Below are 25,880 nucleotides of genomic sequence, written 5' to 3'. Positions count from 1 at the left end.
TTAAACAAGGTCTGAGATGATATATGGCCTTCTCTATCTCTCCCTTTTCGCACAGGTATTCTTCCAAGCACCTTCTGTTGTATAATAGTCTCCTCCAGCAACACATCTATATAAATTTAGACCAAGGAAATTTCTATTGGTTCCATGATTGTTTGCTGAAGTGCGAGGCTTCGGAGGCCTTTCAAGAAATCTATTGTGCGATTAAAATCGTCCAATCACTATTGGATATTTACACTACCGCCAAAAACTTGAACCATTCCCCAAACTTGACACAAAAATATGAGCATAAATCATTATTAAATTGTAACAGGGTATCGACACCACCTTCTTGGAACCCTTCGTCCTTATCAATTTGCACCTATCAAACTAAACTGTAGAATGTAGGATCTTGTTTGAAGGATTAGAAACTAATCGGTAAAAAACCACATTCACAAAATTATTGCACTTTATGTGTGTCTATCACGGTAGCCTGATCAATAATACATAACTCCCACGCATGAAAGTGGATCCATTCATCTGCATATACCTTATCTTCCTACCCCATCAAGACATGTCAGACAGTGTTATTTATTCATCTGCATGCAAAACAGATGATGAATCGAATTCTCCATCTGTTGCAACCAATAAATCAGCTGTTAGAAGAAACCAAAACATCTCTTTCAATAGATGGTCCTTCTGTTGCAACAGATAATCCATATGTTGCAACAGATATTACAGCAGTTGGTAAATCTGTTGCGACAGACCATCTGTTACAATAGATGATAAATCTGTTGCGACAGATAGACGATCTATTGCAACAGCTCAATAATAACGGTGGTTATCACGTCTCAAACTTTTTCGAAAAGGTGAGAAGTATTAATGTAAAAGAAAAAGTCGTGACTTTTCATAAAAAACAAAATGCCAGCAGTTTGAATATAATTAATACAATGGAGCTGAACAGTCGTGCCTTTTGGCCTGACACATCCTGATTCAAACCTCTATAAATAGGTCCCTCCTTAATCTTCATTCTACTTCACTTTATTTATTTCTTGCATGTGTGACATCTTCAACCACTTCTCTTCAAAGAGCATATTCCTTTCTCATTGAGGTAAGTTTTTTTTCAGTGTAAATCTAACAGTTGGTAGCATACGTTGTATTACATTTTGACTTTTTTCTTTACTTTTGTGTCTTACATTTTTTGTCAATTCATGTGTGTTCTAGATATGGCTGATCCTGTTTGGGACATTGCTATCCTGTGCAACACAGTGCGGGAACTTCAGAGGCAGGTTAATGTCCTACAGAGGGAGTTGATCGTCTTAAGAACAACAATGTTTAGAGAGATGCAGAGGCTGATGAGGGTCTTGCTACTGCGAGTTGATTGGTCGACTGGCATTAATGATGATTATGATGATAATAATAATAATTAGAAGTGTTTTTTCTTTTAGCATATATATTTTAATTTTTCTATATCGGACTTACACCTAATGTATTTTATTTTTCGTTTAATGAAAATTTTATTTTTAGTAGCCTTTGGCTTTTTAATTCTTATTTAATTTTTATTTTGTCTATTTTTTCTTATAAACATACATGTTAACATGTCGACGGTTGAAGGTAAGGAGCAATTTTGAATCCAGTAGAAATAACAATTTTGACTTTTGAGTTCTTTCAACAAATGGACCATATGTTGGAACAGATTGGTCATTGGTTGGGTTTCTATCAACAGATTATCCATCTATTGCGATAGATTTGTCATCTGTTGGAGGAAAATATTCCAGTTTGATGGACCTATGTTATGTTCTTCCAGCTAATGTCCATATGTTGCCACGGATGGGTAATCTGTTGAAAATAATTGTGGTCTGCTATATTATTTAGTTCATGTTTTGCCTCTTTTTATTGATCCACAAGTTATTAAAAAAGATATTTTATATATAATAAATAATAACATTACATTCACAACAAAGAGTTAAATATATAAAAGTCCACAACAAACAACAACACAAGTTTTTGCAATTACAACGATCATGGTGGATTACGATCTGGGCATGTAGTTCTTTTGTGGTCAGCGCGCTTATATACGGAGCACTTGTTTCTTTTTTATGAAAATAATTCTCCGACTCCTCGCCCCCTCTTATATGGCTTTCTTCCCGGTTTGAAAGTGCTTGGGTCAATTTATGGAGGAGGTATTAATCTCCCCAAAAACTCTGCAGGAACAACCCAAGATTCTTCGGGAGGCATCGGAGTAATATGTCCACTATATGCCATTTCATATTTTTCCACCGAATAATATTGAGAGGAGTGCTCGTAAACTTCAGGTCTATATTTTGGACCGTATTGAGCTCGAAGCGCGGCCATAGCATGTGGACGGGGTATTTTTTCAAGTCAAAAACTCTACACGTACGAGATCTTGTTTGAAGATCGACGTGGAAACATCACCATAACCGGTGATACTGAATTTATAATCTGTTATTTTATGAGATAATAGCCTATTCCTCAAACTAATGTTCGTTGATATTATTTTTTTGATTTCTAGAATAAATGGAGTTCCTCTTGGGCCCTTGAACTTCGCACGCTTTCGTTAAAAAATCGGCCATACTTCTTGTTTTTCATTTCAAACAGAGCCTTGATGAGAAATTCTCTTTCATCGCCAAATAATGAATTCACCGATTCAGCTATGTTTGATGTCATAATATTGTACCTATACAAAAGAATCACTTAGTACGACATCATACTAAACTTGTAACTCAAACAAGACATTAAATTCATAAGAATGTACCTATCTGTCGAACTGCCAGTCTCCATCTCTCAAAATCGACACGTACGAGAAATTCTGCTACCTTGAGATTCACATCCATTATTTAATTGAAATGGTCTAAAAACTCCTCTCTACTATATGCTTTAGCTGCTCTATAAAAAAGGGTCACGATCCTTTCGTTGTGATAGTTGGTCCGAATGTTCTCTCCAAGATTCCTGATGCAACAACCAAAGTAAGCTGAAGTAAAGAAAATTGAACCCATCTTTGGAATACTTGGATGCCTATCTAAAACAAAACACAACTCTTCTGTATCTTCGACGCAGCTTCACAGTTGTTTAAAAAAATCCATAAGAGGCATCATATTCCTTCTCTGATACACAAAAAGCGACAGGAAAGATGTGATTCTCCGTATCCTGCACCATTGCCGCTAGCAAAACTCTATTTTACCTGTTTCTCAAGAAGGTACCGTCGACGGCTATGCCTTTTTTCAAATGTCGAAAACCTTGAATCCAAGCACTATAGGATACAAAAAAGTACTTGAACCCTCCATTTTTATTAACATGCAATGTCGTCTTAATTTTGGGATTTGTGGACTCAATTATGTAATGGTAGGCATCCAAGACTGCATACCCATGCTCGTGTGTCCCCCTAACCAAGTCCTTCCAATAACTGAACAGGACACCCAATTTTGTAAGGAGTTGATTGGCCATAACCCTTGTAAAAGGGCCTTTGCCATCAGGGAAACTACTTTTGAAATATTCACCGAGGACCTTTGCCATGGCATGAGGATTTTGGCTCGAGATGTGCTCCAAACCACATGTGTGATGCTTTTCATGTTTATGAATGACGAATCTGTCAGAACTTACGTACTTCACCGTTCTCAGCCACCACTTGCAATTCAGATTAGCATATTTATAGCTAAAGACACTGCTTGAATTAATCACCTTCTTTATTCTGAAATCTTTTTTGAATCAAGAAATAAACAAAGTGGTAGATAGTTCATTCTTGTCCTTGAATGACATTCCTTTGAAAAAGCTGATCCCGTCATCTTGAAGATTGCCAGGTTGTGTCGATCGAGAAGAACTGCCCACCGTATTGATCACATCAATGGGCGTAGGTGTTTGATCATCATCTGGAATATTCATGTCTAGATCATCCAACCTATCATCAAAGATGTCTTGTTCTTCTTCTTCTATGTTCTGGTTCTCATTCTCTCTCGTCTTCTCAACCACATACACACTTAACACAGGCCTGGATGAATCACTAAGATAAGCATACAACCAAACCTGATCGGTTAACTGGAAAGGCGGTACCCTCTGATTTTTAAAGGAGTTGTGCATGTAGCTGATGACGAGTTCTTCCGATTGATAATTCAGTCCACAATAGCTGATGATTAAGTTCACAAAATCGTCATACGAAACATCACTTTGGAATGTCATAGCTATCGTCTCTAGCATTTCACCCTCCTTCCAATGCCATACATATCGATTGCTCTTCTCGATCCATTGACCATAGCAATCCACCTCTATTGTTATTGATCCCTCCATTAGTGGTACCTAAATAAAGTCATTTGTTAAAAAAAAAGTTGATAGTGATTTCATAGTGTCGTAAATGAAGACCAACATATGTGTAATCTGTTGCAATAAGTAAGTGATCAGTCGCAATAAATTACTTACCTGTTGGGATTCATGTTATGCTCCTGAAGCTGATTTCAACAGACGAGTCATTTGTTACAACAGGTGAATCATATGTTGCAACAGACTATATATCTATTGCAACAGATGAAGCGCTTGTTGGGATAGATGTTATAGTACCAAATAGCCTTTGAAGTTGATTCCAACAGATGAGTGACATGTTGCAATAGATAATTAACCTATTGCGACAGATGACTTACCTATTGCAACAGATGATGATCTGTTGGAATTGAGGTTAGGTTTTATCGAAATAGGTTACTAATATGTTGCAATAGATATTTCCCGTCTATTGGGATCGAGTTCACCTTCTTTGTAACAGTTAATAATTTGTCGCAACAGATATTTACCTTGTTGCAATAGACAACACGTCTATTGGAATCGAGTTTAGATTCTGTTACAACAGGTTACTATTCTGTTGCGACAGATATTTATCATGTTACACTAGATAACTAATTTGTTGCAATAGATAGGTCATATGTTGCAACATATGACTCATCTGTTCGATTCATGTTACGACCCATAGAACCATAAACATGAATCCAATATATCAGTGTTCCATTGAAACAATATGTCGCAAAAGATGATTTATCTGTTTAAACAGATGTCTCTTATGTTACTCGGCGTGTCGCTACTTTAATTCAAAAGGTAACCAATAATTCCCGACTTTCTCCGCTTTCCGCAACCGTAACCAATTGTCATTCTGATTACTTCATCCATAAATCTTTTTTTATTTCAAAATAACAATACGCTCTAAAAAAGTAAATGAGAAGCTTCCATTCTAGAAGTGGTAGCTTTCCGCCTCCCTCGGGGTGAGAAGTTCCCTTCCCTTTTCTAAAATGCCTGAGTGGTCTGCTCAACAAACGTACAAAGTGGACCACAGTTTGGCTAACCCTCTTCTTCCCATTCGTGTTAGGTTGACGGATTCATGATCGGGTTTTATTTATTATTGGAAAAAAATAGCAGTAACTGTGTACCCAGATGACAAATTCGAATAAAAATCATAATTTTACTTACCAAAGTCACCTATGAAGTAATGCCAAAGTGGAAAGTGATGTAGGAAATAAAATTTGACCTAAGAAATTGGTCAAATAGCAACAGTAGCGGTAACAACAACAACAACAATGGTCAACAAGAAAAAGATGAAAATGATAATGAAGTAGAAGATGATTATAATGAAGCAAAATATGATTAATAAAGCAACAGCAAGAATGAACAAAAATCGATAAGAGAGAAAACAACAATGGATGACAAGAGAGAAACGTGTTTTTTTCCCTACGTTTCCGTTATATTAGATTAACATTTGAATCAAAGTGTAAATTTAAAAACTTATGGGTTATTCTCAAACTTACCCAACTTTCTTAATCCATAATAAAGTAATTGTCACCTCCACTCAATTATTAAGACTTGTGTCACCTACACCTCATTTTAAAACTCTTTTGTCACCTATAGCCCAAAGCCCCAAGTATGTGAGAAAAGTTGCCTTGAAGCAACTGGTACAGTTATTGTCGTGTGACTAGGAGGTCACGGGTTCAAGCCTTGGAAATAGCCTCAGACAAAAATGCAAGGTAAGGCTGCGTATAATAGACCCTTGTGGTGGAGCCCTTCCCCGGACATCGCATATAGCGGTAGCTTTAGTACACCGAACTGCCCTTTTTTATGCATATAGTTCAAGTAGTTTTGAAGCTTATAATCTATGATTTCTTAAATCACAGAACATGTTCGTTACATAATATGATAACATAAACTTATGAGTATAAATCATATTTTATGATTTCTTTTTCTTTAAAAATTGAAATATATTTATCAAGATTATGGCAAACACATGGTGTAACCTAAACTAAAAAGGATTTGCCAAAAATATGTGAAAACCTATAACCAAGCGTTAACGTGTCTATGAGACTGACCCTATTTCTGTAGCAACTTTATATGTTGCGGATACTCAAATCCCCCTTGGACAGACCATCTTTAAGCAGCATTTCTGGTGGTTATAAGTGCTACATGCAGTCTAATATTTTTGAGTTAATGAGTGATCGACTTAGTAACGTGCTCGGAGATAATTTAGCATCTCCATATAATCGTACAATACATCATAGTTTCGTATCCACCTTAAAATACAAATCAAAATTATTTTACTTTTGAAAAATGAATTGAAGAGACGGTCGATGGTCCCTTCCAAAGTTCACTCCATTCTCGGGGCTCGAACTCAAAATATCATGTTAAGAATAGAAAATAGAGAGGTACTTACCACCTGCCACAACCATTGGTGGTAAGAGGGAACTAGCAGTTGTGCTTTCACTATAAGATTTGCGCTCCCTACCCCACCCCCCCACCCCAAAAAAAAAAAGGAAGAATGGAACTCAGACCAATAGATATTTTAGCTTTTGCTAGAATTTCACTCGCTGTACAATTCTATGATTCTATGCTACATTCCTTCATGTTCTCCATTGGGTTGAACAATCGAGAAATGTTTCTGTAGAAGGGAAAAAACACCAGATCTGATGTTGGACATCAGTACAAGTGATTAAATATGTATCTTCTATGAATTATGATACATAACTTCCCCTTACATTAGACTGAGTGATAAGCTATAAGCTACAGATACAGGACTTGCATTCCACTATTACATCACGAACTGGATCTTTGCATGGCGGCTCTATTCCTTCTGGAAGAAAGAGAGTACAAAATCTGTATGTACAGAGAAGAGTTGTGTGTCCAAGAAAAGCTGTTTCACCAAGAGCAAGAAGTAACAGATAAGCATGCTCTTACTTGCATGAGGAAAACAAAAGTAACGGCTTTACCATAGAATGAAGGGTAACGTTTAAACACATACAATTTTTATATGGAAGACGTTGCAAGAGAAGATTTTTAGTACAATCTAAAAGGGGCTTGTAGAGAAGACAGATTTAGTTTTGCACGCAAACCATTAAGATGAACAAGTCCAGCTCACAGATCATTTTGCAAAGCACAGTAATGACATTTTAGCAGGGTGCAATATAGTGAAGCTATATGGTTTTAGATAACCACTGAAAAAAGTGGGGAAGCTTGAGCACAAACCTTCATAAAGGGCCGATCTCGGCTAGGGAAAGACTCGATAAAGCTCTCCTTCAAGAGCAGAGATACCTAATAACCAAGGGACAGAATAAACAAATTCTGAGTAAAGAGGAAGTCACTTTACCAATCAGTGTAAGAATGAAATGCAGAAGGATTTCTTTTAAAAGCTGATGTGTGTCAAAGTGTAGATATTATTACAGGAAAAAAGAAAAAAACAGCAACTAGCTCAAACTGAAGAGATTTATACTCTTCAAGTTCTAAAAATTATTAAAAATACCCATAAGTTGGACACAAAATTATCATTTTATAATGAACTCATAATACATTATCCAAAAATTATAACACGATATTTTATTAAAAACTACTAATAACACAATTACGTGACTCACCAACCAAAAAAGGTACTAGCATCACTGACTCTAGTAATACAATAGTGATTAGTCAATTCTTTTTAAGCAGAAAGTAGCTTGTTTAACTTCACCAAGCTTATAGATGGTTGGGTAGATAGATTATTGTAGTAGTAATTAGTGGGTTCTTTTTATAAAGTGTAAAAGTTTGGGGTATGAATTAAATTTTTAAAAGAACCCAAAAAATAGATTGTGGCCCCAAAACCATTTTTTTCTAGTTATTGGGATCTTGGATTTTTTGCCAAAAATTGACAATTTCTATGGCCAACCAAATTTTGCCAAATTTCCCCATATGGTCAAACACATGTTGAAACTTCACCTAAAACTTCACCAAAAACTGACTTGCCAAAAATATTTGGGAATCTGACCAAGCTCTAGCTAAAACACTAGATGAGTTTTTAACACAAGTAGTCAGCCAAATCAAATGCTCCAAGAAGAAGCTACAAACCTTATCATCATTTGATTGGACATTAGTAATTGTATGTGAACGAAGGCTCGAGCAAAGTGAATCCAGGTAAGACCGCAACACTGCCAGGAAAGACTTTGCAGCTTCAACCTAAACATAATGTCAAGGTTAAACAGTAATGAAGACTGACTAGATAGCTGGAGTATAATAACACTGAAGATATTACATTGAAAAATTATTATCTGGCTAATTAGCATTCTAATGAGGTTACAAATATCATATAAAGGAAGAAGAGCCAGTGACCAAAATGACAAAGGCAGCTATATGAAATCTGTGATGCCAAAGTTTCAATAGAATTACAAAGATATCGTAAAGTTAAAGCCCTGAAGAATTTTTGGAAAAAACTATTTTGAAAAAATGGTATAAAAGAGACATGTTTAGATAGTCACAAACTTTTTGAAGATTTGGTGAGTGTTCTGCGACTGGAAAAGAATTTTTCTTTGAAAAAAACCCTGAAACCACTTTTTCAGAAAAATGATTTTTTTAAAACTCAATCAGGCACATTTTCGAAATTTCATTAGCAAGATTTCAAAAACAATATGCACAAACACCATCTAAAATTGTCAACCATCCCAAATAGATCATCGGTGTTTTTGAACTCAACAAAAAAAATTATATATACATAAGAGGCCACAAAGTAATGCTCCGTGGGAGAGCTGAAGGAAACAAAGTAAACACCAACAACTATCTTCAATAAACTCCACTAGCTACCCTATACACCTTCAGTTTACATTTTAAATGTTTCATAGAAAAGAAGAAGTACTCAGGTATGCAATTACAAATGATACGTACCATGTCTCAACAATTCACCAATCTTATCATTTCTACCAATTTACAATTCAATTAGCAAGATGGTCCACTGGCGGTGCGATGACTTCATTGGGATTACATACTTTTGCAAACAGCTTCACAAAAACTAGGCTGTTTCTGATAACAATTCATTCCCCCTCTGCCCATGCAGAAAACAACCTTCTATAAGCATACGGATAAAGAATCATAAGCTCTCCCTTAGCAGGGTACCTTTTTACCCCCATAAAAGGAACCTCCAATTTACCATTTACCCATTCTGGTTAATCGTTTTTGGGATCTCAGTCAAAAGGAGAAAAGGTAAGCTACCAAGACAAAATGAGCATCAACGAAAGGGATAAGGGTTAAAATGGTCAAATAAGTGGTTATCCATTCAGAAGGAAAGGAATATGAGCATTTGCAAAGGGATGGAGCTTAGAACGGTAAGGAAGTGATTAAACACTCCGAAGGGGAGGAAAATTGAGACTCCCTCTAACAAGGACAGGGCAACATATTTGCACCCAAGGTCTGGCCTTGTGGTCAATAAAGAGCGAGGAGAATTAGGAGGTCTCAAGTTCAAATCCCATAGAAGCAAAAATCACTACTCCTTTTGTCCCAATTTATGTGGCACTTTTCGTTTCCCGAAAGTCAAACAATTTAGGTTTGATCATGAATTTGGGAATGAAATTTTAATTTATTTTTCAAATCAAATTTATATAGTCGAAAACTACGTGAAAAAATACTATAAGTCACAATATTTGACAATTCAAAATATTTAAAAGATATATAAAAAATTACGGTCAAAGATAAGACTTTTTTGAATCTTAAAATCTGAAAAGTGCCACATAAATTGGGAAGGAGGGAGTACATGATTTCTTCGCATTTGCCCAAGCCTTGGTAGGCAGAAAAATATTACGTACCCGGTGCAATAGTTGAGGTGCATGCAAGCTAGCCTAAACAACACCGTCATCAAACCAAGATTAAAAAAAAAAAAATAGAAAAAAAAAGAGGAAAACGAACTAAAATTGAGTTCTAGTTCGTGAGGCTCCAAAAATGGACGGACTAGACCTCACAACATTTTAACTTAACCCATTTACTAATTCCAACTGAAGGCATAATTAGATTCATTTGTCCTTCTATCTTCATTTTTTCTTTTGCTTCTTGATGTACAATAGACTAGAAGTTAACAAACACACGGACAGTGATCAAACGTCAAACGTTCAATTATTAATGCTTTATACATGCTATTTCCAGGAAAAACAAGTAAATAAGTCACATTAGCTGGACGCAATCAGCTACATAAGATGAGTCAAAAATAAATCATGGCTGCCCCTGTGGCAAGGGACAAATGAAGGAATAGAAGGGGAGCAATGAGACATTCAGCAATACCTGGACATCTGTGCACTCATAAACCGGCCTCTTCCTTGCCAGATAACTTTCTCCCACCAGCTTTGCATGGTAAGGACTTAAGGAAGAGTACAACTCCTTTTGTTGCGGAAGTTGTGGTAAAGTTGGTGATTTCACCTGATTTTGAATGTAATACAAAGGAAAAGAACATCCCTCTTAGAAAACTTAATAACAAGCAACAACAAAATTCACAACATCCATACAGTACTCAGTAATGAAGTTCTGAAAACAAAATCTAAGAAGACAGTCTGCTGGACAGTCATGCAAACGGTTACTTTCAGCTAATGCAATAGAAATGACCCGTTCACAAACCTGGTTCTTGTTTGCATCTACAAGGATGGCATTTGTTAGCTTTGACTGAACCTCAGAGGTCTTGTTCTTCACACCTACCTACTCAAAGGTAAGGAAAAAAAACATATAGATATAAGTTAATGCACCAGAAACGACCCCTTGTGACCTAAGAATAATTTGTCGAAAATAATATGTGGGTATGTTGTTGTGGTCATCATAGGAAGCACTCAAACAGGACAAACAATTTGATTAATTGGCAACACAAAATCCCCGGAAAGATAGATACATTTTGATAATATGCAAGAAACAATACATTCTTGCACAGATGAGATCAGCTAAATGCAGGATAAACATACTGAATGATTTCCCAATAGCACAAGATATCAAAGGAAAAGCTGACAAATGGTATCAGGGCACATGATATAACAAGATAGTCAAGAAAACATTCATTACTGACGACGAGTGCACCTACAAGCCCATCAACTTTCAGCCAAAATGAAACAAACCCTTCATTCAAGTACTCCAATCATTTCAAGAATAGCCTCATCTAACTTCCAACAAAACCTCTTTGCTTATACATTTCTTTGGGAGACAATCATGAAAGACAGAAAATCCTAAGACATGATATACTCACTATATAGGGAACAGGTGCATCCAGAAAATCCAGCATGTCATTAGGCAAAACCTGGGCAATTCACACACCAAGAAAGTCGGTTACATCAGAAACGCAATAGATCCCTGCGGAAAACATTCATTGTCAAAAGAAATTTACCGGCATCAACAAGCTTTGCCACTGATAAGGACGAATCAAAGGGATAATGGACAGAATGCATGCCGACAATATTCCCTGCAATTAAGTACTAAAAATTAGATTCTGCATCAAGTTTTGTGGCTCCCAAAGATACCAGCTTCAAAAAATCATGCTAATACTAAGGGAATGTGGATCAAGAAAGAATTCTTCACCAAACATGTTACATGTATAGGGAAGATAAAATCAATCTTTGCAACAATAAACTATGCTGCCTACTAGGCAGAACAGACTAATTAAGAAAGCATTCAGAATGTGAAATCAAAACAGCACTCCTCTGATGCCAAACTAACTGAATCTACACCACAGAAAAGATGCCGCAAACTGATACTTACCAAATTTGTACAAACCACTACAATTTGCTTCTCCAGCAAAGCTCCCACAAACAATGTCAGCACCTATAAAATGTGAGTAGGAACAATAGTGTCAAAAGACTTTGACGAGCATAAGACCAGTGCTTCCTAGCCAATTGGACAAGTGTGTTTACCAATATAAAAAAGACTTTAACAAGCATGCAAGAATGTTCATAGACAACATGGAGAGAATAAATAAACTTAAGTATACAACTAGATAAAAGAGGGTGAAGGAATTCATTATTCCAAAACTCAGTGCAAAAAACGTTGGCGATAATTGGGTAAATCACTATTTATATAGCTTGAGCAATTCTCAAAAATCAAAAGAATAAACCCATCCCCCATACTGCTGGTAAGAAACATTTTTCCCTTAACCTTCTTCTTTCATATTGAGCAATAATCTGGAGGCCTCCACAAGAGTATTGCTGCCATAACAGCTTAGAAATAGGACAATATTAATACAAATGATTAATTTTAAGGACAGTGAAAAGAAAACTATCATGTCATAAGAAATAAAAATTAGTCATACCCTTTTAACATGATGTTCATTATTTCAACGGAGAAGGGACAAATATACCCCTAACTATATAAAGAATACATATATACCCCCCGTTATACTTTGGGCACACATATGCTCCTACCGTTAATGAAATGGTACGTATATCCCCCTCACACTAACGGTAAGCGCATATATGTATCCAAAGTATGACGGAAAGTATATACGTACCATTTATCATAGTTTAGGGGTATATTTATCTCTTTACTATTTTAATTTTTTTATCCCAAATAATTAACCCAAACCCACAACCGACCCAATAAACCAACTACCCGATCCAGTCCCAACAATAATCCAAGAGACGCATATCTAACAGACGCGTTTTTCCCACCCCTATATCTATATACACACACAATATAGTAACACTCACTACTACCATTTTCAAAAAAAAAAAAAAACATTAACCCAAAACACCCAAAAACAACACCAAATAAATTGAACCCTTCGCGCTCTAAGTTTCAGCAAAATTCTATCAAAAAAAATACTATCCACCACCAATCAACACCACAGAGCACCATTTCTGTCGAACCGAAAACACCTCGCCAACTAACCATCGCTGCACCCCTAACTCCAACCACCTTCGACCTAATCTCCACTCCCTCCAACTAGTAAACACCAACTAGCAGCAACGACCAATCACTGCAATTTGATTGCAGGTCATGTTTAAGAGAAAAACAGAGGGAGTATCGGGTTTGGAACAAAAAAAAAGGTCAGGTCAAATTGGTTTGAAATCAAATTCGATGAGTTTATTGGGTCAGTAGAAGGTTTTGATTAATTATTTGGGATAATAGAAAATTAAAATAGAAAAGGGATAAATATACCCCCAAACTATGATAAATGGTGCATATGTACCCTCCATCATACTTTGGGTACACATATGCCCCTCCCGTTAGTGTGAGGGGCATATACGTATCATTTCATTAACGAAAGGGGCATTTGTATACCCAAAGTATGACGAAGGGTATATATGTATCATTTATAATAGTTTGGGGGTATATTTGTCCCTTTTCCGTTATTTCAATAATATTCAAGTAAATCCGTGTCTGCAAGCCAGAATTTTGTAGTGGTTTTCCACTTCAAACCCATTACATTAAGTCAAAGATTGGAGCACATCACACACGTTCCTGTCTACAAGTATGAAATCAATGCCTACATTTTCTCTTTAAATCAGAACTCCTCTCCAGTGACCCATCTCCCATCTGGCATTGCACTTCTCTTCAAAAAATTTGGTGACAAGAGGCCATCATTTCTGATAAAGGTCAAAAGGCTTTACAGTAGTCTTGGAACATTTTTATTTATTATAGTCAAGCAGACAAATTAGTGCGTCAATCATTCAATTGAATGGTTATATTTAGGTGGTTAGTATCATCACGCACATGTTCAAGCCGCAATGAGCCACATAAGCATGCAACAGCCCAAACTGATAATGCAGTTGCTTCCTCTTCCACCATGAGTGCATTGTGAGCCTGTATTACGGAAACCAAATTAACATAAGCTGATAATGCATGGAATACCAACTATTGAAAGTCGTAGCTAGCTGGATAAACCATTTCTCAACCATAAAACATGACATCTCTCAGCCCACCCCCGGTCCTTCACTCTTCAATGATGAAAATATAATAAAACCAGAAATCGCCAAAAAAGAATTTACCTCTGCTAATTCCAAACTTGACCTGCATGATTTTAAGTCAATTGTCGACCCAGCAACGTGTAAAAGTGCTTCATCAGGTCTATAATATTCTAAAGGATGAAGGTGATCCAGAGGATGGAACTTAATTGTTGAGCCCCTTACAGGACATTTTAGCTGGTAATATTCACATAGTATCTGCAAAGATCCATGATTATTGGCCTGGAAGGTGAAGGAGAATGAAGGGATCAGAGAAGACCTGGATAACCCACTAATGACAAGCCGTAACTTGAAAATTTTAATTGGGTATGCGCCAAATAAGATTCAAACCTTAGCCCATTCTACTATATCACTATACTGGCTTGAATCATCTTGACCAGAAAAAGATGCTTCCTCAGCTTCAATTTCATCAAAATCACTTCTAAAATGTCTATCTTCACTACGAGAGCCCTGGAAGCTGTATCCACAAATAAAAGCACTTCATAGAGGTAGGACTTAGGAGTTGCCGGCAAAAACTACCAACTTCCAGTAAGATGTTCTTTCAATATTTTGGACACAATAGATATAGTGCAGAGCAAAAGGGTCACACATTTATGAGACAGATCAGAAAGAAAAGAAAATTACTAAAAGCCAAATATGAAGTAATATACCTAGGGGAAGATTCAGAACTTTCGCACTGATTATAACTTAGAAGTGGCAAAACAGCATTTGGTACACCCTTTTCTACCAGCTGTTTGTAATCATCAGTGGAATTATCAAAAGCTTCATGGACTTGCCTTCCAAGTATAAATTCTTCATTAGCAACATCTATATCATTACCAACCATACGTTCCCTGTTATCACTTCCATCCTTTGGGAGTACGTCCCCTTTTGCAACTCTATACTCCAGATGAGACTTGTCACCCACAGTTTCACTAATTATAGAATCTGCAGTGATTGGTTGTGGGCTTTCTACAGTTCCATTCAGGATGTACTGAGTTGTTTCTTCCAAAAATCTGCTGGGAGGATTTTCTTCAAAATCTTCTTCCTTATCATCAATCACAAGTGAATCAAAATCAAGATCACCAACTTGCTTTGTTAACCGCTCCAACCTTTCTTCAGTGAAAATGCTAGAAAAAGGACAAATAACAAACAGTATCTCAGCAGGCACCACCAACAGAGATAAGAATAATGACTTGCGAAGAATCTCCCAAAATTAAACCATACATTTACATATTTTGCACATATATAGACTAGTAATAGAAAGCACCAGAAGCTGGTATACTGCTTCTTCTAGCTCGTGATCATTATTACAAGCAAATGTTAACGTGTAAGCACCAAAGCAGTACTTCCTTCATAGACTTTCTCAAGAGCTCTCTTTTATTAAGTTCTCAAAACAATGGCCAAAGAACTGAACTGATTGTATTATGCTTCTGATTCCTTTTAAGTATCTAAGTAAAATGTGCAGCCCAGTGCACTAAGCTCCCGCTATGCGCGGGTCGGGGAAGGGCAGGACCACAAGGGTCTCTTGTACGCAGACTTACCCTGCACTCCTGCAAGAGGCTGTATCTAAGTAACCAAATAAAATAATATTGAACTATTTAAGATGTTGCTCAAATGTTTGTTACAGCAAAGCCTGTCTCCCAGATGAATTTCAGCTGAAAAAATAAGCCAACATTGCATTCTGCGTCAAGGTCACCTTACTCTCCCTAGGCTCGTTGATTATCAGAAATGTTGATCATCTTTGTACATGCTGGCAACCTCGAATAAAATTCACAAGAAATGAAACAGCTTATGAAGTTCATCATTTTTTTAGAAAGCTGATGGGAAATCCATCATATGTACAAGAGAAACATATCAGAACATTCAGTAGCTATCCCATAGTTGACAGAAACCTTGACCTTGCCTATATTGGAAGGGAGGAGTGGGGGTTGGGACTTTCTTTAGATATAAACACTATCAATAAAATAGTTCTCTCACACTGTGTTTGGATGGTGGTTTTCCATGATTTCATCATGTACAGTATGGTATGGTATTGTACTGTACAATACGATAAAATGTTTGGATGGAATGTATTGTTTACTACTATTTAATACTCCCTCCGTTTCATAATAAATGAATTGTTGGATTTTGGCACACATATTAAGAAAAAAACATTAAAGACATAAATTTAACACAACTTTTCATTTTTATCCAAAAAAAGAAAAAGTTGACCTTGTAATACCTTTTCAAAAGTTAATTGGTTGTCAAATTATAGGGGCAAATTTGAAAAAAAATTCAATGATTCACTTATTTTGAAACACCAATAAATACCCCCAACAATTCACTTATTCCGAAACGGAGGGAGTAAAAATTTTATTGTTTGGTTTAACGGTATGATATTGCATAGTAACTGATAAGTTTACTAAAATGCCTTAATTATTATAAATGTTAAATTTATCAATAATTGTTAGTAAAATAATTTTCTTACTGCTAAATTGTCACAAATTATGCCATGTAAATATATTAAGTTGTTAAATTCATATAAAGTCTAACAAAATTAATAAAAGAGTAGATCAAAATAAATGTAATCAGATTCATTTTTTTATAGTAACAAATTTCATTTCTTTTTGGTGTTTTGAGACGTGACCACCAACAAGTACAAAGTTTGGATGCATCTTTTGTGCAAGCTACAGGTGTGTTCGGTATGGAGGAAAATGTTTTCAATTTACTAGGAAAACAATTTGTTTCTTACTTATTTTTTTGTGTTCGTTACGCAAGGGAAAAAAAATTTTTCTAAAAGCATTTGCATATATTTAACACAAACAATGAAAATGAATAGGATATGAATTTTTTTTTAGTTCTTTTTAAAAAAAAAAAATTGTTGGGGGTAGGTGTAGGGGTAAGAAAAATTTTTGGAACTTCCTTAAAAAAAGAAATTAAAAATATTTTTTTTGTGTGTGGGGCTGGGGTAAGAAATTTTTTAAAAAATAAATTAAATTGATTTGGGAGGGGGGGGGGGGGGGGGGGGGGGGAAAAAAAAGTTTTTAAAATTTTTTTTAAAAAAAAATTAGGGTTGGGGTGGGGGGTGGGATGAGAATCTTTTTTTTTTTAATTATTTTTCTAAAAACCATGGATACCACCAAATCGGGGGTTACATAAAGTGAGGGTTTCCATGGATTACCAAACCATGAAATCAAACCATACCATACCATACATTTTAAGAAACAATCAAAACAAACATAGTGCTCTTAGTAACCATACCATGGGAAACCACCATCCAAACAAAGTGTCAATGTAACCACACAATAAAATCATCCAGGTAATTGAACACTAAGGGGCTATTGTTCAACAAGATTCACAGATTAGGTCCATCAAGTTTAACAACCACAAAAAGATCTAGACAACATAGAAAATTCAAACGAACCTATGTAATACACCAAAGTGAAGATCGAAAAAAGGAAGTCTGGAGAGAATGCAATAACAGCGGCGTGTTGTTAAAACTTGGCGGCTAATACCCAAGCTATGTTGTCCATCTGAAATCATTGACAGCAATCCAGAGGGTTTCTGAACCATTTCCTCAACTAAAACACAGCAACCGTACAGAGTTGAATTATCAGCAACCTATATCAAGAACTGAAGTTAAAATACATACTCCAACTGGCAGGCACCAATTCATTTAGATCCTATCTTTTTTACATTAGGATGAGAAAGGGACAGAAATCCTGTTTATAAAACCAAAACTGGCACATTAATGCAGGGTAGACATGGAAGTTGAAAGCTAATTCTTACTGTTGTTTCCTTTTTAATAAGTTACGTGAAGCTATTAATCAAAAAAAGAGTTAATTAACGTTGGTGATAAATACATCGGCTACACCTGAAAGTGTAAGGCACTTTTTACGTTATATTTTCAAGTACGTTGCATATTCTGATTGCATATACCCCCAGACTACATGGACCTATTTAACAAAAGAGGAGACTACTAAGACCAAAACAATCAAAAAAATGTATAATTTTGCATTGTTGTAGATAGAAAATGGAATCTAAAACAGTTCCATGTGCAAATTAATGTTATGCTTGATAACAAAAAGAAATCAATTAGAAAATTCACTGGTCAGAGATGTGAAGGGTTATATGATGTTATAATGCAAGGCAGATCTTGCATAAATGGAAGCAGAATGTCAGACGGGATACCTGAAGCCGGAACACAAAGGATAGATCATTTTGTTTAAGGTGTTCCTGGAAAAGTAGCAGCACATTAACACGTATATATGAATAGAGTAGACGTTATATTACACCTCGAAACCAAACTTACATACCAAAACACTGAAATTAGCTTGTAATTATCAGACTGATGACAAAAGAATAACAAATATATAATTGTCCTTCAAATGGAAAATAAACAATGGGACAGATAATTTCTTGATGTTATTGTGTTCTTCTCTTGGTATGGAAAGAGAACTTCTTGTAAACAGGAAATACACTACTCCAGGTCAGGAAATCATTAGGGAGGTGGGACAGTTACTTGATGCCATAGATAATGAAAAACGGAATTTATCTCAGGTATCATAGATGAAGTTACTAATAGTTGAAACTACTCCAAATAACAGATAACAAAGTATATTACACCTCGAAACCAAACTTACATACCAAAACACTGAAATTAGCTTGTAATTATCAGACTGATGACAAAAGAATAACAAATATATAATTGTCCTTCAAATGGACAATAAACAATGGGACAGATAATTTCTTGATGTTGTTGTGTTCTTCTCTTGGTATGGAAAGAGAACTTCTTGTAAACAGGAAATACACTACTCCAGCTCAGGAAATCATTAGGGAGGTGGGACAGTTACTTGATGCCATAGATAATGAAAAACGGAATTTATCTCAGGTATCATAGATGAAGTTACTAATAGTTGAAACTTCTCCAAATAACAGATAACAAAGTATGCCTTCATTAATTTTCAAATCCTTGTTTCTACAAGAAGCCTAAATCTGATCCCAGAATAGAACCCACAGAATGGTCCATTAATGGATCCTAGAAGATACAGCTTCTTATAGTACAGAATAGCCACTTGAAAGACGCATATATGATTTAAAAAGTTTCGGAAAAAATATCCTTGCACCTGCACAAAGCCTACAGTTGTTCCACTATGAATATCTAATTGTCAAATAAAATATTAAGCCACTTCTTTTGTTTGAGAGAGTATTTTAATCAGCTTCTTTTTGGAAATAAGCTGGGGGACTATCGGAAACAGCCTCTCTACCTCATCGGAGGTAGTGGTATGGACTGCGTACATCTTACCCTCCCCAGACCCCACTATGTGGGAGTGGGAATACACTGGGTTTGTTGTTGTTGTTTCTTTTTGGAAATAAACTTTCCAACAGTTTGGTTTTCCTTTCAGGAATTTGATTGCAATTATCTAAGTTGCTTGGACTCTCCAAAAATGTTGCAATACCCGTGTCGGATCCTTCAAAATTACACTCTTTTTGAAGGATCCGACACGCACCCGTCGACATTCTTGAAGAGTCCGAGCAACAGAGGCAATTATCACTTCAGAGGTCATTATAAAAAGGAAGCATCACTACCTGACCCAGAAGTATTTCGTTTAACTCACTCATTGATGGAGTTCTCTCAACAGCATGAACCTGTAACAAGATGCACCATTTTTGAGCTATCAGAAAAGATCCATCGCAAGTATAGCTGAATAAATAATGTAGAGATGTTGTTGTGAATGCATGGAACTCAATTAATTATCAAATTATATTTTAAGTAGCTTTCTTTATTATTCTAGAATAGGATTTAAGTGTAATGATGTAACATGACTCCTATTCAAAGGGGTTTTTGAAGAATAAATCAAGAGATTGGAGTTCTCTCTTTCATTGAACTCTAAGGTTTCAGCCTCCCTTTGATGAGCTGAAGAGATCAGAGTTCTCTCTTCAATTGAACTCTAAGGTTTCAGCCTCTCTTTAACGAGCTGAATTTAACTACAAATAGGTCAATCTAGGAATTCAAACAAACGCAAAGGAAAGTCGAAATCAATTGATTCAAACTTTTCTGTTCATCGTCCTGTGACTCGATCCTGCCCTAAAGATCCTAACAATTTGGTACCAAAGCCTAACACAATAGGCGATGAGATCAATTTCAGATTTCCGAAAGAGCGTGCGACTACAGAAACCCTAATGGACTCTAAAATTGCAGCAATGGAACAACGCCTCTATGAATGAATTGTCCAAGTCATCCAAAAACAACTGTCTAGCTTGGAAAGTGGCTTCACAAAACCAGCAATCCACAGACTTGAGTCAAGTAACGCCCCAACAATTGGCAAATCAACAATTTCTTCTACCAAAGGCAATACATCGCCTATTCAACTAGCCGATCAGAAGCAACCAACAAGTGGTAATTCCCATTCAACCATACCAAGACATGCAAAGACGGATTTTACTACTTATAACAACAACAACGATCCATTAATTTGGGCAGATCATTGTGAACAAATTTTTGGAATGGTTGAGTTTCCCCTGTTGGGAGAAGCACAATAATGGAATTATTAGCATATGGGCAAATTAGTCATGCCCCGGCAAACTGATAAAATTGAAAGTTATCAAAGTCAGTTTCAAAATAAGTTAGCTAGGGATGGAATTGGATGATTCCATTGACACTATTCCAGACGTTCAGGATGACTGCCATGAAATTCAAGCTTGAGGACAAGCTCTTTCAACATGAGGAGAGTAATGTTATGGATGCGTGAAACTCAATTAATTATCAAATTATATTTTAAGTAGCTTTCTTTATTATTCTAGAATAGGATTTAAGTGTCATAGTTTCATAAGGAATAGGGTTAGGGTTTTATGTTTCCTACTTTCATAAGGATTAGACTTCATAGAATAGGGCTTTATGTTTTCTACGTTCATAGGGATTAGACTATTGATGATGTAACATGACTGCTATTTAAAAAGTTTTTGAAGAATAAATCTATAAGTCAAATTTCAGCAAAAAGCAAGAGATTGGAGCTCTCTCTTCCATTGAACTCTAAGGTTTCAGCCTTCCTTTAATGAGCTGAAGAAATCGAAGTTCTCTCTTCCATTGAACTCTTAAGGTTTTAACCTCCCTTTAACGAGTTGAATTTATTTACAAAATAGGTCGATCTAGGAATTCAAACAAAGGCAAAGGAAAGTCTAAATCAATTGATTCAGTGGCCTAAAATACATTCCAAATTCAAGCTATAATCAATTGTATCTTTTTCCCCTTTGATACAGAAGGAAGAATGCCTCATTTAGTTGCTTGTAATTTAAATCAACTAGTCTTTTTCTTTATGTTTCTTTTTCTTACCTAAGGTAGGATTAGGTAAATGTAAATTGTGAGATGAGTGATCCATCACCTATAATATGTTGTATGCTTCAACTGAAAGTTATTGCTTTCTACATATAAATTTTTACAGAAGTTCACCAAGTGCAGTCACATTTGAAGCTTATTAATTGCTTTCTACATCTAAATTTTTACAGAAGTTCACCAAGTGCAATCACATTTGAAGCTTGAAATACTTCAAGATAACTCGCTCCTATATCTCAACATTACAAAGGAAACTACCTAAAACTCCTTTATCAAAGACAAAAAAAAAAACTCCACAACACCATCAGATATACATCTCAAATAAAGGGGTAAAACAGGCTGATAGGGATAAACCAACCACTACTCCTGCTGGAAAGCAGAATGAGAGAAGATCCTTGTGTTTCAGTGGCAGTTGCTTCTCTGGAGGGTAAACAAACAAGATCTGAAATCCAAAGAAGAAACAACATCTTAACTGTTACCTTCTCAAGAAAAAAAAAAACATCTTATAGTCCATTACAATGATACAATTCTAACTCCATGCAAATTAAACCCTACAAGAATCAACACCTGAGGCTCAAGGTTAGGTTCCACGCGTGATTGACTTTGACCACCAAGTGCGCTTCTAAATCTCCCTGGACCATCTAGCTTTCTTGAAAAATAAAGCCTTTGAAGTGCTTGAATATCACAGTTAGGATGGAGTCCAACAACCACCATGCTCTCAAAAAGCCTTGATGGCTCCTTCCAAACTCTATGATCCTACAAGCTTACATAATATAATTACCCCTCATAGTATAAATTGAAAACTACATTTAACCATCAAATCTAGGTGTTTCTTTTTTTTTTTTTTCTTTGGGGGGGGTGATAATGTCTTGTCATTCACCATCATAAAAACTTCAAGCTGGAATTAGTAATTAATTTGGAAAAATTAGATCTTGAGGGGAGCTTTAAATGGATAATTAAATTTCCTGCATTTTAGCATACAGCAGAAAGCTCCAGGGTTAGGCATATAGCATACCAGGGATTGCAACTGAAACCTAGCCCATTGACGCTTTTGGCTAGTTAGTATTTCCGGGTTGTAGGGTCCACTTTTAACTTCAGGGGGACTGGATAAGCCTTTCATTAATCTAGTTACTTGACGCTGAAATTTCTGAAGCTGACTACCACTATCATCTTTAGATGAATATACCACAGAAGGTCGTGGCGATCTAACGGCAGCTGCAGCAGCAGCAACAGCTCTTGCAACATCTTCCGTTGTTTGAAAAAAGGATGCACCCCAACCAGGGCTACCTGACTCTTCAATTTTCTCCATCTGCTCTCTTCTACAAAGAAAAAGCAAAATTAAACTCAGAGGAAGTGATTGCAATAATAAAAACTAAAGAATGCACACTTTTTGGTGCAGATTGCATGTTAAAGCACACCACATCGAAAACCAACTGAAGTAGAAAGCCAACCAGTGTAAGTTAGTCCTTACTACATTACGCATTTCAGATTTCACCAACAACAGCATCCTAACAAGGAGAACAACAGATTTTTCTTTTTTTCATTTTGAAAGAAATTCCAAGTCAATGCTAAAAAGCTACTGAAGAAGCAAACGGTTAAAAAAAAATTATTAGTATGATATCCTTTATTATTTGTCTAATTTCTTCTGATTAAGATATAGCTATGCATCATCAAAACAATGGCAAATCACTTACCAAATGTTCACACAGAATTTGCAAATACTTTATAGTAACCCAGCAGCCAGAAAGTATATTCCTTTAAGAAAAAGAAGATTTGGTTTTTTGATAACCAGACCAGCTTGTGTGCACCTAGACTAATGCTTGCCACCTCCCACCAGCATCAGGTACCAAGTAAGTCTATCTACCAAAACTAGGACACAAAAAATCTTTTTCATAGTATAGATCATAAAAATTTCCGTAAGGACTAATCACAAATTATTTTAGTCCAGTCCTTTTTCACTGTGCGCGTCATCAAGCAGAGAAAATTTCAAGTATAGCTCCATTTCTACTTCGGATCAATCAAGTATCAAATCGGTACAACAATTATAAGTACATCTAAGCTGAAAAAGGCACATAAAGTTGCCCACTTTTGTGAACTAAATCCTTAGTTAAGCTGCAAAAGATCCAACTTTTCACCGATAGACAATAAATTTCAACATCTAAAAATGAACTTGGGTTTAATCAAATCATTTAACAATCCAAATCAAACCATGAGAGAAAAAATACCAACAGAGAAAACAAAACGCAAACATCACATAGATCAAAATCAAGAAATACCCACATAAAATTATCTCAAGGAAATGAAAAATAAATAAAAAACGATAATAAAAATCTTACCTTTAAATTATTGTCAAATTGGGTAAAAAGTCAAGAGAAAGAGTGAAATGTTTTGGGGTATTTAACAGATAAAAGAAATAGAGATTTAGAGGGTGTTTGCATAGGATTAAAAAAATAAAAATTAAGAAGGTAGATGTTTGAGTTTTTTATTTTTTAGATTAAATTTTTTTTTTAGATTTAAGTAAAATATTTATTTTTTTATTGCTTGTATTTTCTTCTAATTTCAATAATAGCCTAAACTTTGTAACTGTTATTGATTTTTCTTTCTTTTTCTTTTTATTATTTTTTTTCATTTTTTTCCTCCAATTTTTTCTTTATCTTTCTCTTTTATTTTTTTTTAGAGAATCAATTATTACATAAGAAAACAATTAAAAATTTTATTATCAAATCGAGCTTGTGGTAAGTTCTTCTCTATCCGTTCATATAAAATCTTTACATGTTATTTAAATTTTAAAAATTGATTCTTTTTAATAGTTTGTTTCGTTCCTAAAAAATTTTTGTTGTTTACAAGTTGCAATATTACAATATATTACTATATTTATATAAAAAATATCTTAAAATTTTATTTTTTAATATTTAAAAATAAAAAAGTAACTTATATTTATAAATTAATCTAGCATAATCACTTTACGTTGAAAGTGTATTTAAATAGAAATTATTTTTGAAGTATTAGAATTAAAAATCATAAATAATTCACGTTGTTATATATTAACAGCTTTAAGAATATGTAAGTTATTTTGACAATAAAAAAGTGATTGACAACACTTGTTTACCAAATGCATCAACAGATTTTTTTCAATTTCAGCACTTTTATCCAAACAGTTATCTACTTAATTTAAAAGTACTTATTTTAAACTTTTAATCATTTAAGCTAAAAAATAATTTTTTTCATCCTATCCAAACGGACTCTTAAACAGATGAAAACAAGAGAGACTATTATAATTCTTGATGTTCAGATTCTGTGAAAAGGAAGAACCCCCCACCCCCACCCCCGCCAAAGAAAAAAGATGCAAGAAAGAAGTAGCATGTATATGTTTAATTTTGAAAGTTAGGAATGGAGTAGCACAAATTAATTTTATCATGTAGTGCTAAATAGCATTATATTATTTATTTATTAAAGATTTTCTGAGAAATACTAAGATTATACTTTATTGATGAAAAAATAGTGTCAGGACTAAGGAGGGAAAGGGGAGCCCTCGTATATGACAAATGACCAAAAAAATGAGCTCTGACGTTTTCTGTTTAAGCATTGTTTGTTTACCAGATATTGAAATTTAGAAATTAAATTAATTATTTTGGCCTTTTTTTTTTATTTTATTTTTTTTGAATTGTATCACTCTAACTTTATGGGATGTCCTCGATGGGAATGATTATTCTGGATTGTTTTTTTTTTGTTTTTGCTTTTTCAATTATTACTCTGAATATTTTTTTCTATTATTATTTTGGATTGCAGATAGTCATTCTTGACACATAATTATTTGACTTTAGTGATATCTAAGGCCCTATTTGGCTATGAAAATCATAATTTTTTGGAGTTGGAGTTGTGTTTGACCATAAATATAAATTAAAATTATTTTTAAAATTTTGTGAGAGAAGTATGAGTGAAAAAGGACTTGTTTTTATTTTTCTAAATATAAATTAAAATTGTATTTGAAATTTTCATGGTCAAAAGTATCTTGTTTTTTTTTTCACTAAATTGAAATAATTTTTATGGCCAACGACTATTAAATGCGTCAGAGGCGGATCTAAGATTTTAAGTTTGATTTTTATGGCCAACGGCTACTAAATGCGTCAGAGACGAATCTAAGATTTTAAGTTTGTGGGTTCCTTGAGCAAAGTAAAAATTCAAAAAATAAGGTCATTGATGGGGTTAGAAACCCACAACCGAAAGGGCAATTATATTCCAACAAGTACCTTACTTGCCACTAGATCAATAGAACACTTCATTATGAGTTCCTAACTTATAATTTTTATATATTTAATAGATTTCTTAATATAAATGTAAGATCCGCACAAAAGTTAGTGGGTTCTCGGGAACCCCCACATTAGCTTCTACATCCGCCCCTGAAATGC

General features: G+C 35.0%; 1 protein-coding gene across 8 annotated transcripts; it reads right to left on the bottom strand.

Moving 5' to 3' along the window:
• Positions 1-6,782: 6,782 nt before the first annotated feature.
• On the bottom strand, positions 6,783-23,955 carry LOC107877913. Of its 8 annotated transcripts, none has more exons than XM_047393536.1 (19): positions 23,808-23,955; positions 22,487-22,790; positions 22,039-22,227; positions 21,830-21,913; positions 19,728-19,787; positions 18,330-18,374; positions 17,563-17,759; positions 14,828-15,286; positions 14,508-14,634; positions 14,202-14,399; positions 13,927-14,016; positions 11,977-12,039; positions 11,606-11,680; positions 11,468-11,518; positions 10,855-10,932; positions 10,525-10,659; positions 8,332-8,439; positions 7,480-7,545; positions 6,783-7,147 (listed from the first exon to the last, which is right to left on the bottom strand). In XM_047393536.1, the coding sequence occupies exons 2-19, from the start codon at positions 22,778-22,780 to the stop codon at positions 7,079-7,081; spliced, it is 2,388 nt and encodes a 795-aa protein (XP_047249492.1). In that variant the 5' UTR covers positions 22,781-22,790; positions 23,808-23,955; the 3' UTR covers positions 6,783-7,078. The 8 variants fall into 8 exon arrangements, with proteins under 8 accessions (XP_047249492.1, XP_047249493.1, XP_047249494.1 ...); XM_047393537.1 differs by having other exon boundaries at positions 22,487-22,787; positions 23,808-23,861; XM_047393538.1 differs by lacking the exon at positions 23,808-23,955 and adding an exon at positions 23,166-23,805.
• Between the last annotated feature and the right edge of the window lie 1,925 nt (positions 23,956-25,880).

Source organism: Capsicum annuum, chromosome 7, assembly GCF_002878395.1.
Source record: "Capsicum annuum cultivar UCD-10X-F1 chromosome 7, UCD10Xv1.1, whole genome shotgun sequence".
Classification (NCBI taxonomy): domain Eukaryota; kingdom Viridiplantae; phylum Streptophyta; class Magnoliopsida; order Solanales; family Solanaceae; genus Capsicum; species Capsicum annuum.
Note: the sequence above shows the minus strand (reverse complement) of the source record. Positions and strands in the feature narration are given on the sequence as shown.

Coding starts and splice junctions, on each gene's coding strand:
- LOC107877913 (XM_047393536.1), bottom strand. CDS start 22,780: ATGGAGAAAATTGAAGAGTCAGGTAGCCCTGGTTGGGGTGCATCCTTT. Junction 14,400..14,507: donor ATATAGTAGAATGGGCTAAG/GTTTGAATCTTA, acceptor TTCACCTTCCAG/GCCAATAATCATGGATCTTT. Junction 11,681..11,976: donor TAGTGGTTTGTACAAATTTG/GTAAGTATCAGT, acceptor ACTTAATTGCAG/GGAATATTGTCGGCATGCAT.